General features: G+C 42.4%; 1 protein-coding gene across 1 annotated transcript in view; it reads right to left on the reverse strand.

Moving 5' to 3' along the window:
- The window catches only part of LOC311049561 (plasma membrane calcium-transporting ATPase 1-like), a 133,260-nt gene that overhangs the window by 14,431 nt on the left and 100,229 nt on the right, over positions 1 to 18,600 (reverse strand). The window contains exons 18-20 of the mRNA XM_084063201.1: positions 11,499 to 11,710; positions 9,779 to 9,886; positions 6,100 to 6,285 (exon numbers count right to left, since the gene is read on the reverse strand). Of these exons, the coding sequence (XP_083919327.1) occupies positions 6,100 to 6,285; positions 9,779 to 9,886; positions 11,499 to 11,710 (506 nt within the window). The remainder of the gene's footprint in view (positions 1 to 6,099; positions 6,286 to 9,778; positions 9,887 to 11,498; positions 11,711 to 18,600) is intronic.

Below are 18,600 nucleotides of genomic sequence, written 5' to 3' on the forward strand. Positions count from 1 at the left end.
CAGGGATTCTCCCCCCCCTGTATTGCGAAGCGGAAGGATTACAATCCACCCCCCCCCCCATTTTTTTTCTGGCAATGCTTCCTGTTATCTGTCACTGGCTAGGAAATCAGCAAGTCACAGAAGGGTTAATGCAAGCTTGTGAAAGAAGTTAAATCCCCGTATCGTGCAGAAGAGGGAGAAGTTCCGGGAGAAATGGGGAGCGAGTCTGGGATCGGGGAAAAAAAAGAGACATTTTGTGCCATGTAGGCAAGAATGATGGGAGTAAAAATAATATAAGAGAGGGCAACAAGATTTTCTAAAATGCAAAAGCGTCAACAACAGCCCAGATAAATGAAAGAGCAAGTAACAGGCTGTAATACTTAACTTATACGTCAGCGTACGACAATGTCACGCGCTAAAAATAGCCGAACTACAAACTCATAACATGTCACACTGCAACGCGTTGCAGGCTTGTAGATTAGCTATTTTCGGTGTACGGCACCGTCCTATGACGAAATATAATCAGGATATAATCTGCAGAAGCAGGGAGGTGTGGGGTCCATAGAAACAAAGGGAAGGGCTTTGCTGGGGCCATTAGTCAAATCACGCAAAACATGCAGCATTCCCACTGGATGATGCAACGGGAAAACGCAAAAAGGAAAAAGGTTTGACTCAAGGCTGCGGGTCGCTCATGCCGCCAGTAAACGGCACTCACTGCCTGCAGAGGAGGAAGAGGGTGCAGCAGGGAGGGGCGTGGCCGAGTTGGAGGCGCTAAGCCCTACATGGGTGGGGCTAGACAGAGTTTTGGCCGCACCATCATTGTGCTGGCTGACGACGGAGGGCTGGCGACGCAGGGCCCCCGGCACTGGGGCCTGGCCTGTCTGGAAGGTATACACCACATCCATCTGAAGGAAGGACACAGCCAAAGCACAGTGTGGTTAGACAGCCAAGAGGTACAGAGCAGGAAGAGTGCCTAAGGCAAGGAGTTAAGAGAGTAGGGCTGCAACTATTGTTTATTTTCGATTTTTTCGATTATTCCTATCGATACATTTTTGGATTAATCGAATAATCGAGAAGCGCAGTCGTTATAAAAGAAATGTATGACGAATTGATGTGAAAACATTCTACGTAATTTTTCGTAATCGACTAAAGGGATTAGTCTGATTGTAGATCTGCTATTTTTGCTATTTGGGGGGAAAAAAAGAATAATACTGTTTACCACAAAATAGATTTTATTATAAAAAAATGATTTATTATTAAAGAAATGTTTTTTTTAAATAATTGATTAAACCGATTAGTTAGATTAACTGTTGCAGCCCTAGTTAAGAGAAGACATCGAGGAGTTAAGAGAAGATAGCTCAAGGAGTCAAAGAGTTAAACATGTATATCAAAGTTAAAGATACACCAAAGACAAGATACAGGGCAATATAAAGGACAGTGAGAGAATTAGTTAAAGAGGAAGGATGCCACCTTGGTAGAGAGGAGAGGGCAAGGTTTGGAGAGAGAAGGACAAAGAGTAGTGACATGAGTAGAAAAGGGAGGCGGACGGTACGACAAAGAGCAGTGACAGAAAGAAGTGGGACTGAGGGGAAAGGCCTGGAGCCAGGAGAGTGAAGGGAAGAAAAGAAAGATTGAGCGAGAGAGGGAGAAAGAGAGATAGTGGCCCTCATTTATCAATGCAGCGTATAAACCGGCGTATATTTTTCCATATATTCGGCCGTACACCAACGTCGAAGTCACATTTATCAACGCATCCTACACAGCTGATCCGAGCTTACACTTGGTCCCAGCGTTGATAAATGTCACGGCTGAAACGAGCGTCATTTAAATAACACGCCCTTAAATATTCTCACCAACGCCCCGATTTTACGACATGAAGACGAACCAGAATACGACCAAAGACATGAAAAGCCAATAAGAAACAGTCAACCCCCACAAAAGCGCTCGTATATTTTTGAAAATAGCAGATCTACAAGCTCACAACGCGTCGCGATGCAACGCTGGCTTGTGAGCTTGTAGATCTGCTATTTTCAATACAGACAGATCTACAATCTTATCTGAATGACTGTTAAAGCAGTTTGTTTAAATTACTTTATAAAATAATATATTTTCACAGCAATTATTTATTAGTGTAGATATACACATTTAGGAGTGGATTATGTGTCCAGATGCTTGTCAGACAGTCAGACAATGGTGCTCCGCAGCTCTAGGATGGAATAAATGGGTGCAGCCAACGTCAACAACTGGTCTCGACCAGACGTGAGATCTCAGCGTACCGTAGGATAAAGCCCACGTCAGGATATATTGATAAATGCCGAAAATTGCGGTGATTACGCCGTACGCTCATTATTCGGGCTGCACCACGTTGATAAATGAGGGCCAGTGTGAGTGTGTGAGTGTGAGTGTGAGTGTGAGTGAGTGTGTGTGTGTGTGTGTGTGTGTGTGTGTGTGTGTGTGTGTGTGTGTGTGTGTGTGAGTGAGAGAGAGTCAGAGTGCTGCCATTTAAACAGGAGAAACAATAGTTATTGCAGGGAGAAAATGTGAAAATCCCAGAAAAAACTGGCTACTTTGAAAAAGGAGGAGGAATGAAGGCCCTTCAAGTCGTTAATGAAAGGGCTGAAAGCACTGCAGAGAAACAGAAAAAGTGTTAGTTGGAGGGTGGCTGATGATGATTTGGCAACGAAGGTCCTTGTAGCAATTATCTCCATTTTGTGTTTGACCAGCCAGGCGTGCAAAGACATAATATATATTATAATATAAAAACACACACAGTTCTGCACACAAGGATTAGAGAAGAGACTGGGAAAGAGGGAGTAGTGGGGGGGGGGGGGGGGAGAGAGGAGGGGGTAGGGGAGAAGGATAAGGACCTAATTAGCCCGCATCCTTTCATTGTCTCCCCCTCCTCTGTCCCCTCATCCCCACCTCCTCCCATCCCAGAGGGAAAGACAGGCACAGAAACAGAAAGATGGGGGGGATTCAATCAACTGAAGTGGGGCATCACTTTTTTCAGTTGAAAATATTTTTGACCAGCAGCGCATCGCACAACACGTTTATGCACAAGCATCAATCTGGCTAAAGGAGCTCCATATGAAGGCTTTCAACAATACCGACTGCAAGACAAGAAGTAGACCGCACCACAAAGCAGAATCTGAACGGCGACCTTGGACGAACATCAGAGAAAAATTGTCAATCAAATCAAACATTGAGACTAGAATAGGGGAAATAGAGCAATGGCGAGGCAGAGAGCATGTGACAAAGAGTGTCTGTAAGAAGGGAAAGTAGGCAGATGAAGGAACACAAGAGAGTGAAACAGGAAAAGACAAGACAGCGAGAGGCTACATAACCAGCCACAGGCTGGCTCCAGTCCCCTGCCGTTTAGCCAACGCAGAAGAGTATGGAGAAATTTTTTTGTTGAAACTAGCTTGTTAACACATTCCCTGCCATGGACGGAGCTCTCCGTCATTTCAAATCCAACCGTTCACCGCCATTGATGGAGATCTGTCTTTTCTTTTTTTTTATTCCACAAGAGGGCGCTCTAACACAACTTAGGAATGATCCCTCGATGCTGATGGAAGGAATGGATGGATGTGATGTCATCCCAAAAAACATCCCTTCCATCCACTCCTATATTAGGATTTGTAGAAAAACATTTTTTTTTTAAAAAACGAGCCATTTTCAACGAGCGATGGCAACAAAATGGGCGATCGCGGTTAATTTTTTTTTTCAGTAGATAGACCAGACCCTCCCCCACCCACTGGATACTTTTTGTTTACATCCGTGTGCACGTCGTGGCTTCTGCAGCTCTCCAAAGATCGTCAAAACGAGGTGAAAAACGCTGGCAGCAGCAAAATAATCAATTAAATAATACAAGCAGTGAATGTTTTAAGAATGAAATTAAATCCTTTTTATTCCCTCTGGCCAAACTGGAGTAAAACTTCCTGCACTGTTGGCAGGAAAACAAACAAACAAAGCACTTCACCCTGATCTAGTGCGGCGCGATAATTCTACAAGCTCACAACAAAGGAGGGATAACGGGCAGCACAGTTCATTGCTATCTTCCGACTGGCACAGTGGCCATTTTTACACCTGCTGCCCCGGTTAATAACTTGCTCCCGCGGGGGAAGTTCGGTTTCAACTCAACCGAGCTGATCGCTGCCCACAAGGGGTGCAGAGCAGTTAGGGGTTAGGTGTCTTGCTCAAGGACACTTCGACCAGTCATATTCGACACATTGCTGGCTAGGCCTGGAATCGTACCTGGGACATGGGGACTGCAGTTCCCCAGTTTAGTCTATTTAGTGCCCATGGGCTGCAAATAGGTACACACCTCAAAATGAGGGTGTGGTCTGAAGCAAACAGGGCACACAGCCATCTTAGACACAGAGTTTGCCCTTTGCGTTTAGACCAGCTTTTAGGTTTATCTCCGGTGCAGTGACAGGGCAGACATTTCCTTACTATTTAGACAGCGCATTATTGGGATTAAGATGTACCTAGGTGGTTCGCAATGCACACACACTGATTGCAATACAAATTCCAACCCTGTCACATAACAATTTAAGTGATATGTCGCAGATCCCACAGATATAGAAAATTATGTTGAAATAACTATTGTGGGACTATAGGGTCCTCTGTCTATTAAAGGTAGGAGCCAACAAGTCACCTCCTTAACTGTACCTTCTGTATACAGCAGCAGGGCCTTTTTATAAAGATGTTTTAATTCAACTGATTGAAGGATGAAGCTGTGGCAAACTGCCGTGAGTTTTGTGAAAATAGTCGATTAAAAACATCCCAAAACCTCCATCCTCAACCTGTGTGTTTTTTTTTTTTTTCTTTTTCCCTAATATTCAAATGAAGCTGTAAGGAGAAGATGATTTGATGGCATTCAACCATTGTTAATGATGCGCAAGTGACACTCAATCACCTCACAGCTGGAGATTTGTTGGTGCTGTCTGGTGTATGCCTGTGTGTTTTTCCTCATGTGACACAAATAATTCAAATTGAAGTGTGAAGATGTTTGTGTGGGGAATCTGCCCCAAAAAACTATAAAAGGACATGGCTGGTAAGAAACATATTCAGTATTTCCAAACACAGAATTCAGTGACAGCGATTCTATTTGTGTGTGTGAGCCCATGATTGTGTGTGTGTGTGTGTATGTGTGTGCCCGTTTGTGCATTTTCAGTGCATCATTATTTCCCTGTGCAGCAGTGTGCTGCCAACCATGTCAACTGACGGTACAAAGTTGCATGATGGCAGCGCTTGCTGTGTTTTTTCCCTTGGAGTGTTCTGTAGCTCTTGGAGACTCTGCAGCACTATCCACCTGTTCACCCACATGGGTGCCCATCACATCTCACATCAACTGGGAAGTGAAAACTAGTTTAGAATGGACTCCAACTTATAACAAAAGAACACCTGAGGGAAAAGACTGGATTAAATATGTTTATCTTTTGCAGTGTGCAGCAATAGCTGCCCGACTAGAACTTGCCAGTTACTGACTATATCACTCCTCTTCTTTAAGGTGGAGGGCTGTGCAAAAACAGCAACACGGTTAAAGAGACTAGTCGGGAGTCTGAAAAAAGGCAGATCATGGCATTTTTCCCTAAAACAGTCTTCTGTCCATATTTCTGATTCTGAAAAACAAATCAAGATTAGGAAGAGATGGTTAAGAGTAAAACCAGGCATGTCTTCTTCATTGTTGTATTTCTTCTGCCTAACCTCCTACTGTATGTGCGCAGAAAGATGACAAATACATTAGTTACTCCGTTTCCCCAGCTGTCGATTCTGTGAGGGAGGGACTGCTCAGAATTTTTTTTTTTTTTTTTTCATTCTACACAAAAAATCATATCATATTGTTACAAAATTATTTAACAAACGAGAATACATAAAAACCCTAATTTTGAACAGCTGACCAAACCTCAACCTGCATGGCCACTTTGAAACAGAACAGCAGATTTATACGTAGTTGCACATGGGTGTTGTGCATCGGAAATACCAGATCTAAAAGTACTTGTACGTAGATCGTCTATTTTCATTGCTCGACGCGATGTGCAGCCAAGTATAAATCATTACATTTCTTTCAAAACTTTTAAAATACTTCCTGCATCAGTGGAGCGGTGCGAGTCGTACCTGTGTCTGGATGCGGTTGAGGCCTCGGAACCAGAGGATCTGTCCCCTCCTCAGCTCCATCTCAGCTTGGTCGATCTCGTCAGCTCCTTCACCCTGATCACCCGGTGTTTGGAATTCGCTCTTGGCAGCGCCATGGCCTGCCTCCTTCAGGAACTTCAGGCGGTGCGTGGGGATGGCCGTGACCAGCTAAAGACACACACACACACACACACACACACACACACACAGTTATCGTATTGCTATGACAAAGCATATTGTACATGTAACCTGATTTAGTTGGTTGAATGATTCTTTTTCCTACAGAGTTAGTCACAACAACCCGCACAAAACCACTTGAAAACCACCAAAGATGTAGGCTGAATCCGTAGCTGGTTTACTTGAAAACCACCAAAGATGTAGGCTGAATCCGTAGCTTATAATGCCTACCTTTATATACATAAAACAGAAACAATGGCAAAACGTAGATACAAAAGAATGTGGACTTTTCACATACTAGTAATAATATTTTATGTATTATTATGAAGTTATATTTATATACTATATTATCTTTAAACATTTTCTTGAATGTATAGATTGAACTGCATATTTTAAGTTTTCTCTTATTAGGAACTATTTCAGAATGTAGTATGGAAGCAATTTCTGTTGTGCTTTGTAGGCTAATAAAACAGTTTTTTGAGCTACTATATCATACAATTTTAATATATTATAATTAAGGCTTTGAAATAAATCAAGTTGAATGTATCCTTTTCCTATAATGTTTTTTATAATTAGCATCACACAAATCACATCCAAACTGTGGTTCATTTGTGTCCAAATGACAGATATCTGCGGTCAATTCAAATGCTCAGGATCGGATGCACTTTTTCTGCACTTCACAAACGCACACGTGGAGTGAATAAATTGCTAAGAAGCATGCAAAATGAACTCGATCTGCACCCTCCATCTCTGAGCAGTATAAGTACCCAGGTCTTATGCTTGATTTATACAATGTTCTACGATGGTGTAATGCTCCAAAAATGGTTGATATACCAGCTCAGCATGCGGCGGGTTGTGAGGTTTTAGATCGGCTATTTCCAGCACGCAACACTGGTGTACGACACATTATAAATCAGGCTTTACTTTAACACAGTAGTAACTGAGTTCTGTTGCAGGAGCAGGCTATTAATCAGAATTGATTGGCAAATTTAGCATGGCACTGATTCACATTACGGAATCACATTACAGTCCTCATCTTATGAGTGCTGGTGCAGATGACAACCAATGAAGTTATTATGCTAATTTGGTATTGCTGATTATGCCATTACCACTTACCTCACTAAAGGCATTCCAATGTCAAAGAAAGTGAGTACACTTGCAGAGGTCTGAGTGTTACTTTAACTTGAGTGTAAACAAATGTGAATTTTAAGTTGTTTAAACACTATTTTTAAAGAGGATATTTTAATAGAAGTGGTGGTGCTGTAAAATGTTGAGAATGTTTGGAATATTTGACATTAAAATGCATTGATAACCTTGATATCAGCCATTTATGACGTCAGTGCTACTTCAACGCCATATTTGGGCAGGTTTCAACCCGCTATTGACTTCCATTATGAAATAACATAAAGTTTAATATTAAAAAAAAAATAACACGTAAGTGGATGTACTTCCTTGGCCTACTGGTACTGTGTACAATAAATGTTAGTGCTGATAGGTCCAGCGGTTGGTAAGATTATCCCTAGACACACGCACACATAGACATACCCATTTCTAGAGAGCTTTTGTCATACAGAGAGCCACACCTTAAAAATAACTATTCTTTTTCTTACTTTAGCTGTTTATGTCATTCTCTTCCCTGTGTCTGCTTGTCAACCCAGGAATCTCTCAAACTCTATCCCTCCGGCTGAACTCTCTCTGGTGCCAATGGAAGATTGTTTTTAACCCATTCAATCCGGGAACGCATCTGTCATTTTAGATTTCTTTGGCTATTCAAAAATAGCAGATCTACAAGCTCATAGTGCGGCACCGAGTGACACGCTATGAGCTTGTATATCTGCTATTTTTTTATAGCCAAATAAATCTAAAATGACAGAGATGTGTTCCCGGATTGAATTGGTTAACGGTGAACACGATGGCCTGTCTAAGCTTGCGTGTGAGTGTGAACTTCTTTGTGTTAGCATACTTCACATTGTGTACTGTACAGTATGTGTACTGTATGTGCATGAATGTACAAGCAACGTTCAAAATAAAAGTTGGTCTCTCCCTACACAAAGAGCACCCAACAATCTAACTAAAAGTAATGGTTCTCTTTTATTTTGTCATCATCTCGTTGCAAGTTGATGATACTTTTCTTTATCGTTCAGGAATGTACGTATCTATCACTAACTGTTACAGTATATAGAAGCGTTCATGGCCCAGATGGGTGGGCCACGAGTATTTTCAGAGCATGTTTATTTTAATGATCAATCTATCGATTGTGTTCCGGCTTGCATCAATGGAACCAACGTAGTACACTTTAATTTCCTATTCATATGCATGACAGAAAACAACGTTTTAAAGAAGAAAAAAAATGCCTTTATGTTGATTTTATATTATCAATACAATCTTTGTGTTTTGCCAATCATTTGGGGGCCCAGATGCAATATCCTCGTCGCCCACAGGTTGGGAATCGCTGCTCTCTGGGCGTTGGGCCTGAAGGAGCATGACACCACAGGATGATTTTGAAGATTTGCACACATTTTCACGATTTTTCAAAAATAGCAGATCTACAAGCTCGTAGCGCGGCACTCGGTGCCGCGCTATGAGCATGTAGATCTGCTATTTTTGAATAGCCCAAAGTGTAAAATAATGCTTTTTAGCTCAAGTCTAAAAATGACACAGTTAACAAAGGAGTGTGATAGATTTTCATAGGTGTGTCCAGAGCCAAGGGCATACTAATGTGAAAGCATGATAGACATGTATTGACACACCTACAATCTAAACACACCGATGTGTTGTTTACATCACTGTGCACTATAGTACACAATGATGGCAGCATGCCATGTTTTCACCCTGCTGTAGTTTTTCGAAGTTTTTTGAAGTGGAAAACTAACTACCAAATCAGCCTAGGGTGTCATCCCCCTATAAGTCTACCTTGGCATAGACATAAAGTGTCATAGTAGTGAAACACGTCGTCTCAGGTGCAATGTTCCATTATACAGAGCGCTTGATCCGCTTGAGAAGGCCATGGCCCATCATTTGCTAATTTCCATCCGCACTGAATCATTCAGTGAGCAACCGAGCCAGGGGCATTGTCAGCCTGCAAGAGTCTACTCCTACTGACAAGATAGAAAGTGAAAATGGTCAGTCTTATCTAAAGTTTATCTTATCTACAGTACAGGGCTCTACTGCTCTCTTCTTTCTCACTCTCTGTTCCGCATGCACTCCCACTGCTGGCAAAGCAATCAAAAACTTGGACCTGTTGTGATTTGGTGCTCTGTGCCACGCGTCAAAGGGTTTTGACACGTGCACTTGGCGGCATCATTGTAAACAATAGTGCGTCTGAGGCTTTTGTCTTTTACCTTGTTAGATCTCATATCAAACTGTAAGACGTTTCTTTTCCTATAGTTTTTTTAAATGCACGTTTCCCACTAAGTGTTTGTGAAACCCAATTGTTGTTTAAGTCTGATTTGTCCGCTTCAAAGTATAGTGTCTCCTACTGTACCTGTCCCCAGAGCAGCTCTCCTACACCGATGAACACACACCACAACCACTGGTCAATGGTCAGAGCAGTGCAGGAGAAAGGCTTCCCTCCAAACTGCACAATGACGATCTGGAACAAAGAAAAGTCAAGTCACATCCATCTCTCTCTCTGTGTCTGTGTGTGTGTGTGTGTGTGTGTGTGTGTGTGTGTGTGTGTGTGTGTGTGTGTGTGTGTGTGTGTGTGTGTGTGTGTGTGTGTGTGTGTGTACAGTGCCATCATTTTGTTACTTTTTCGGATTCTCATTTATGCAAGGACTCGTCATTACGCCTCTAGTCTAGACAACCAAATGTGGTTAAAATGTGCAAAGAAGTCTTGCCTGTATTAAATTCGCTTTCCTAATGTAAGCGGCAAGCAAGCTTCTCTAGCAAACAGGTGAATAGGAACAGACAGGACTCGTGTCGTATCAGGAACATCAGTGTTTCCCCTATATGCATTCAACAGCAGCACTGGGCCGCTGCTGAAGAATGAGCGGCACTGCTGATTAAATCAAGTTACAACAGGCACCAGGGAGATGTCAACATTGAAGCAAACCAACATTGATCAGGCTTATCATTTGCTGAGGACAACAAAAGAAAATAGAAAGAAAAAAGATACTAGCAACTTCACTCCATCACATACTGTAGATTGCATCGCCACCCTAAAATATTCAAGAAAGCAATACCTTTGCTCGATGGAGTATAAATTACGCTTAACAACAAAGGTAATCATTTGATTGGAATGGGCAAGGAAACATCTGTGAAATAAACATTTGGAAGAGCCATAATGATCTTGCATACAAAAAGATAGAAGCCTCGGTATTGCCCATACACAGTGGTTTGGCTGGAGGCGGTCCACAGGGCCACTGTGTGGTGCCTTGGAATTCGATTTTTTGGTTGTTGGATGAGATAGATATTCACTGGCGCTGCTACAACTTCATCATAGGGGAAACACTGGCCATGTAGCTCCCATCACGTTGACTTTGCTCAAACAAATTGTGTTAAGTCCTATGTGAATACACCTCAACACCCAGTATAATCTAGAATATTGTAAAGAGAATGTGGAACTTCTTGATAATCTACTGTATGTAATTCACACCTATAAAAGATGTTTTTTGTGAGAAGTACTTTGTGAGACTATAAGTAAGCAGTGAAAAAGAGCTGTTGGATGTGTCCACAAAATAAACAAGGCTGTGAAACCAAAGAATTGTACTCTTCTGTACCTGTACACAAATCTAATAATAAAAATCTAGAATACAGCTTTTTAAGGTACGCACTGGGAGCGTGAAAATTAAACGATGCGAAATTAATATTTCTCATTAAACTATTAATTTGGTTGATGCCTCATTCAAGAAGGATTACGCTTTTATTCGCAGTAGAAATCGACCTAGTTTAAAAATAATAATTACGGCGCTTTATCGCCTTGTTATATTTGCGTTCTATGTGGATGTATTCATGACACAAACAGCATGTTAAATGAATGCAAATTAATTGCAAGAAACATACACTCCCGGTGTGTAAGGACACAGTAAAATACAGTACATCAACAGTTTTTGGAAGAAAGAAATCTGGAAATGCAACAGTAATATCCAATGATAATTATTTAGGCATAGGATATACAGTTGGTCTGTGGCACTCCCAAATTCAATACAGAAAAAAAGAAGCATGTGTGCATGTGTGTGTAAATGTATCAGACCATACAGTACCTGCAGGGCAAACGTCCCCACGACCACAGAGCAGAAGATGGGGTTGCGGTAGATTCCCTCAAAGACATTCCTCTCCCCGTGGATCTTCCTGGCATTGATTTCGTTGAAGAGCTGCATCATGACAAAGACGTTGAAGACAATGGTGTAGTGCTCAGAGGGCGGGGAATGCAGCGGTGCGTTGCGACCACTGTCAATGTCAAAGAAGTTCTCACCTGCGAAAAGGAAGAGAGCATAGAGATGCTGTGTCAGGGATCTCTGATGATCTACGGTGTGGTCAGGGAGGGTGTTATTGATTAAATTGTGTCAGTTGTAAAACACTGCATTTTTGGACCACTTAAATAAACTAGGGCATTGAAATTGGTTCAGTAAGTGGGCATTGAATTGGGGCATTAACATTTGTCAAAAACAGTTCTGCTGCTGACACACAAAAAGCCTATTACGCATTTAAGTATGCCGTTTCAACACTATTATGAATTTTGACATCAAAATAAAATGTTGGTTAACTAGACACACACTATAAACTGACAAATACAATTACAGATAAAGACCCAATTAATTCATTAAAATGAAAAAAATAATCAGCACTACAGACATGTCACTGCCACAATGAACTCATTTCATGTCTATTTATATTTCAGGGCTATTTAAAACGATTTTTCAGCCATTTCTACAACTTAAATTATGAGTGTGAAGATGCAGGAACGAGAAGCTAGAACAAAACACCAAACGCATCATTTTGTATTTGGAACCAGGAAGTTATGATTATGGGTAAGTCGGATTTGTTCGGGGGTTGGCCTCCGCCAGGGCTGCGCATTGTCACCTATCCTGTTTATGATATTCATGGTCAGGATCTCGGGACGCAGTCGTGGAGGAGAGGGTATACTGTTCGGGGAGCTAAGGGTTGCTTCACTGCTTTTTGCGGATGATGTGGTCCTGATGGCACCATCGGTCCGAGACCTTCAACTCTCACTGGATCGGTTCGCGGTCGAGTGTGCAGCGGCTGGGATGAGCAGCTGTACTGCACTGTTGTGACGAAGGCAAAGCTCTCGAGACACCGAGCAATCTTCGCTCCTACTCTTACCTATGGTCATGAAGTGTGGGTCATGACCGAAAGAATAAGATCGTGGATACAAAATGAGTTTTCTCAAACGGGTGACCGGGCCCTTCCCTTAGAGATAGTGTGAGAAGTTCAGTCATCCGTGAGAGAATCAGAGTAGAACCGCTGCTCCTTGACTTGGAAAGGAGCCAGCTAGGTGGTTCGGCATCTACTGTAGTACGGATGCCTCCCGAGCAGTGTTGGGCAATATTACTTAGGAGAGTAAAATGTTACTTATTACTTATTACTCCTTTGAAAAGTAATTATATCATATTACTTATTACTTGGAATCAAGAGTAATATATTACGTATTACTTTATATTACTTTCCCCGCGCCCCCCCCCCCGCAAAAGAAAAGACGTGTACAGTTTTTAGCATTTTAGAACTGAATCCAATTTAATAGAACAATAGAAAACAGTCAACAGTCTTTATCTTTGTAAGTAGTCTTTGCTGCTGCAAATTCCGTATTTGGAATTGGAGCAATAATTATCCTTACAGGACCAATCTGAACTGCACACACTGGCGGCAGCCTCTCAAAAACTGTATTGTATACATAACAACAAACAATAAAGTAAACTTTTTGAAAATGTCTTAATTTTTTCAACATATCTTACACCAGTCAATATTAATTAGCCAAAGTGCAAAACTGTAAACAAGGCAGCCAACAACAACAACCAATTGATAAAAAGTGTCAGTCTCTCCTCAACTTTAAGTACTACTACAGGTTTTTACAAGGCCGGCAACCAAACCTGAGACGGCATCAACAAAACCTAGATATCGTAAATATAAAACAAATAAATACAAAACCATCCAGACCAGACCATCAGACAGACAGAAAGCTGTGCTGTAGAGTTTTCCAGTATTGGCATGCATGCGTATTGCTATTTGAATTGAAATAAAGGTAACCTACTGTTGTTCCTGAACAAAAGACAGATAGTGTTAGCACCACATTTAAGTATCAAAATAAATAAATATGCATGGTCCTAGACAAAGGACAGATAGGTCAATTAACACGTTTTAGTTTGCGTAGAAGATGCAAATAGTATGCTACAGCTACTATTCATGAAGTTAATAGTAGTTAAAGACACTAGACCATACCCGGTCGACGCATCCGTGGGGGATATGCGCACATGATCTGGCAACCCGGGAGGCAGTTCGTCCCATAGCTGGGCAGCCCCGTAACCATGGCGACATTCTTTGACACAAAAGCGCTAATAAGAAGCGGAGATTTGATGAAATTGAAAAACGGGCTTCACAGTTAAGTTCAGATGGTAATGGTCAATGGCTGTGTGCAAAATCAGAGCAATTGGTCCAGCCAGTGAGGAGAACCGGGTAGCTTCACCTCCACTACAAACGCACAGAGGTTACTAGAATTATAGTAGGATGGTTGGAAATCGATAGTCATGTGAGTGTACTGACTCACATGACTATCCTGTTACTATAAATAATTATCGACAAATAAAAATAACTTTACATTATATATTGCAATAATGTATTACTTCTACACATTATATTACAAAGAAGATGGTGCACTTAGATCGTGATGATGCTATGTTTCTGTGCAGACTGTGCAGTCATGTCAGTGGGATCAGACGCACACAGTTGCATGCAGTTAGCGTAGCGCATACACTCCGCCGGGACCGGAAGTGCTACTGAACGAGAACGAATCATTTGAACGAATCATTTGAACAAATCATTTGAACAAATCATTTGAACAAATCATTTCGGTGAACGAAATAGTTCGTTCACCGAAATGAACCGTTTTCCCCACCACTAGTGTTTGTGTGTTCTTTCTGTGTGTTATGGGCCGGCGGTCGCATACGGGTCATGTGCTACGTCATAACTGTGTGCAGGCTGCGTGCTAAAAAGAACTGATCTGCAAGCTAAATAGCATCTCTGTTGACGTAGGTTGATAGCTTGTAGATCTGATCTATTTTTGCATGATGCGACAACTTGCCTCTACGAGAGACGGAGAGAGTACATATTAAATGAATGAATGAGCAAAAATAAATGACGCTCGTCATCAGTAACGAGTAACGAGGCCTTTTTTGTCGGAGTAATAAGGAATAATATTACTGTTTTGGCAGAATAATACCTTACTTTACTCATACTGGGAAAAGTAATAATATTACAGTAATATATTATTATCAATTTGTTACTGCCCAACACTGCTACCGAGCGTCTCCCTAGGAAGGTCCTCGCTGCACGTCCTACTGGGAGAAGACGCCGTGGCAGACCAAGGACCAGATGGGGGGATTATATCTCCACACTGGCCTTGGAACGCCTCGGGATCCCCCAGGAGGAAGTTGCTAATGTTGCTCTGGAAATGGAAGATTAAATCGATTACTTTGATTAACTGTTGCACCGCTATTCCACATATTAACCGACTGAGCCATGAGGGTGGCCCTCACATTTCAGTTTTAAGGGGTGCTTATGCTGATAGATAATGTCATATTTTTTTTAAAGAATGAGCACATCATATGTGGCCGGATTGTTCAACAGGTTGCACTGTTGAACATTCATAGCACTAAGGGCTGGGCATATTTTTCACTTTGTGCGCAGAGTTGAAAATATTAAATCTTTAATGGTCTAGATGGGCTTTCAATAATTTCAGAATACTATCAATACTGTACTATCAAAATCTGAAAAGAGGGCTGGTTAAGATAAAGTAATTGAGGGTGCTCTTTAGTCCAAAAGGGGGAAATCATGAATCCAAAGCACTCAAAGAAAACAAATAAATGTTAACAAAGCTATAATAAAAAAAAACTAGTTCATCGTCGAACACAATTGCCTGAAGAAATCCACTTGAGTACAAAAACATGTAGGCATGTTTTTGAGTGGTGCCGAAGGCAACCACTCCTATATCTGGCTTTGTCCGTGTGTCCGTATGTATGTATGTATGTATGTATGTCCGTGTGTCCACCAAGCTAACATTGGTCAAGCATCACGTGACACGTGACAAAATGTTGAAAGGGTGTGCTTTGATTGGCTAGCGAGACGCATGACGAAATAGAGCCCTATAAATAGGTGTGTCACTTCGAAACATTGTTTACATGTTTCGAAGTGACATCAGTGCCATCAGCCAAGCTAACATGTCCAATGTTAGCTTGGCTGATGGCACTGATGTCACTCTTAGATGTTCTGATCTAAGAATCAGAACATTTCTAGAAAACTATGGTTAAAGATAGGGTAAGTGATTTCCTTTGGTTGAAATAGCACGGGTCTGCTGGCGGAGACTTGTGCTCCGAGGAGCACATTTTCTAGTCTGTTTTCTATGTCTGTCCACAAACATTGATGACAACATCAATACGGGGGTCAACACAGGGCTCATCAATGGCACCACTCACTTCACACAGGGTGTGATTTTTTGTTTTTGTTTTGCATTTTGTAAGCTATAAACTGCAATCGTTTTAGCAGCGATTTTTTTAAAGGGAATTGCAGTAATCCAGCCTGGTTGAGCCTGGATCCCTGACTCTGTTTGTTCAGAAATCCAACCAGGCGCAACTACTCATGCATCTGGTTGGCTACAGCCCTCTGACTAGGCCAGGAGTTTGGGAGGAATTGAAGTAGTTATTGCTCAGACCTGTGCCTTTGATGTTTTTTTATTTACTAACACAAATACAAACATACATTAACACACCCAGCAGCCAATCGTGCTGCTAAGCGGCCAGTCAACTACTATCCTAGTCAACTACGATCCTGCCAGTAGGCTCACATTCTACTAACAAGATCTAACCAGGTCAGGTTATAAACCTAGGAATTAAACACAGAAAACACAATGACAATAGTACCACGTCCCAAGTCCTCAACGAAACTGAGTTCCCAGTGACTCTGCAATACAGACCCACCCAAAGGATGTTGCCTCCCACCAGATATCATGCCCATCCCCTAAGGTGGCCTGGGTCTCTCTCTCTTTCCAGATAAGGGATTTAAGGTATTTTTACGACCCTCAGAAAATCTAAGCAAGGACCCCACAGTATGTGCCTTTACTCACTGGGCAAATACTATGAGCACCTAGCAAGTGTCTTTCTCCTCCCCCATAACATAGGCATCAAGCATGTCATTTGAGCCTATCTCTCTCTCCTCTTTGAGATAAGGGAATGGTACGGAATTTACAATCTACACACTCTGAGAACGGACCCAAATATGAGACCCTACAGAGCATGCCTCAGTTAATGACTCCAAACAGGCAGTATTAACCTTCATATATGTATGTATTTTACCCTTGCCTTTATATGTTGGCCTACCACACTGGTATAATCCTAAATAAGCAGTAAATACACACGTAATCATAATAATATCACAGGCGTCGGAGGCGTGCAATAACTCTACACTGTTTGACCAGAATGGAACAGAGCCTTCATTAGTATCATTGGTAACACCTTTGAAAGAAGTAAGGAAGAGGCCCAAATTATATATGATATGGCTGCTGGGCACAGATAACCGGTTGTGGGCCAGAGCTTGCAGTACCATAGCTGGCCACTTGGGGACTTTTGCTTCAAATATCCCTCCCAGTCCTGGGAGTTTGGGTTGTACAAGTTAGATCGCCATGGTTACCTAAGAGGTCATCATGACACGATGACAGGAGTATAAAAGGACGACGCAGAATGATGTCACTTTTATATCATAGTAATCATACCACTGTGTATATAAGGAATTCCCCTCCCCAGAGTTCCCCAGATGTCTGAGCTTTGCACCTGAGCTATTTCTACAGTACCTACTACAATAGAAACCTAGATAACTCATTGGCCTCTGCAGTTCATTGGAGCGACCTGTATCGGAGGGGAAGCTGCCACTCAAAGTGACTACTGGCCAATTACAGTGCGTTGACTACTGGCCAATCACAGCACGTCTTTTCCAGGACTTGTCAGAATCTAGTTGTCCCGCCCCCACCTGCCTCTGATTGGCCTACTGAACGCCCCCTTCTGTGACGCACGCGGAAGTTTCCCGCTAGCCCTCTTGGGGTTCGGGATTCTACGGTGCAATGATGAGAAAGGGATTCATCCTCCTTGCTGCTGCTACTGCTGTCTTCATCATAGCTATCATCACAGCTATGAACGAACGACCTACTGAGCCACGTCCCACGTGTCCCTGCAGTCCCCAGAGTAATGAGAGCATCACTCGTATTAACAACACTCGGCACCTAATGGTGTCAGCCTACATGGACAACAGGGTGAACGGCCGGGATTTGCGTCTCATTGCTATACTCCGGAAAGATTCCATGGTGCCGCTTCACTGCGTTTTCTGCTGTGATGGCTACTTGTCCAGCGACAGCACTCCGGCTAGCTTTCACGGAAATGGAGATCATTTTGGTTTTCCCTTTGAGACCAAGTTTGTCATATGTAAGGTTCCAACAGCTTGCAAAAATCAAACTCACGTCACCCTCTCAACTCGTCCCGACAGCGGAGAAGCACGGAAGCAGAGATTCCTCCCTATACGTAATCAGAAGACGGGTGGGACAGGGGCAATAAAGCCCCAGTTTGACTTCACAGTCTGCATATCCGCTTTGTTTGGAGATTTCAACAACGTTCTTCACTTCACACAGGCCCTAGAAATGTACAGACTATTGGGCGTGGACAGAGTGGTGGTCTACAATACGAGCTGTGGTCCGGATCTCGATCGCTTACTGCACAGTTACAGCCAGGAGGGTTTCGTAGAGATGGTACCCTGGCCTATAGACAGGTATTTGACACCATCGAGGGGATGGAAATATGATAAGCACGGAGGAGACCTGCACTACTATGGCCAGCTGGCCACACTCAATGACTGTTTATACAGAAATATGGAGCGCTCTCGCTATATTTTACTGAACGATATCGATGAGATTATTGTACCGTACCATCACGACAACCTAACGGCTCTGATGAGCCAGCTCGAAAAGCAGGAACCAAAGGCAGGGGTGTTCCGATTTAAGATGGACGTATTTCCAACTGACCTGACACACGACAGAAGAAGTGTTGAAACCTTCCACCCTCCCCAATGGGAAGGCGTGCCAGGAATAAATAT

The sequence above is a fragment of the Gymnoscopelus microlampas genome (genome assembly GCF_963454915.1).
Source record: "Gymnoscopelus microlampas genome assembly, chromosome: 7".
Taxonomy (NCBI): Eukaryota; Metazoa; Chordata; class Actinopteri; order Myctophiformes; family Myctophidae; genus Gymnoscopelus; species Gymnoscopelus microlampas.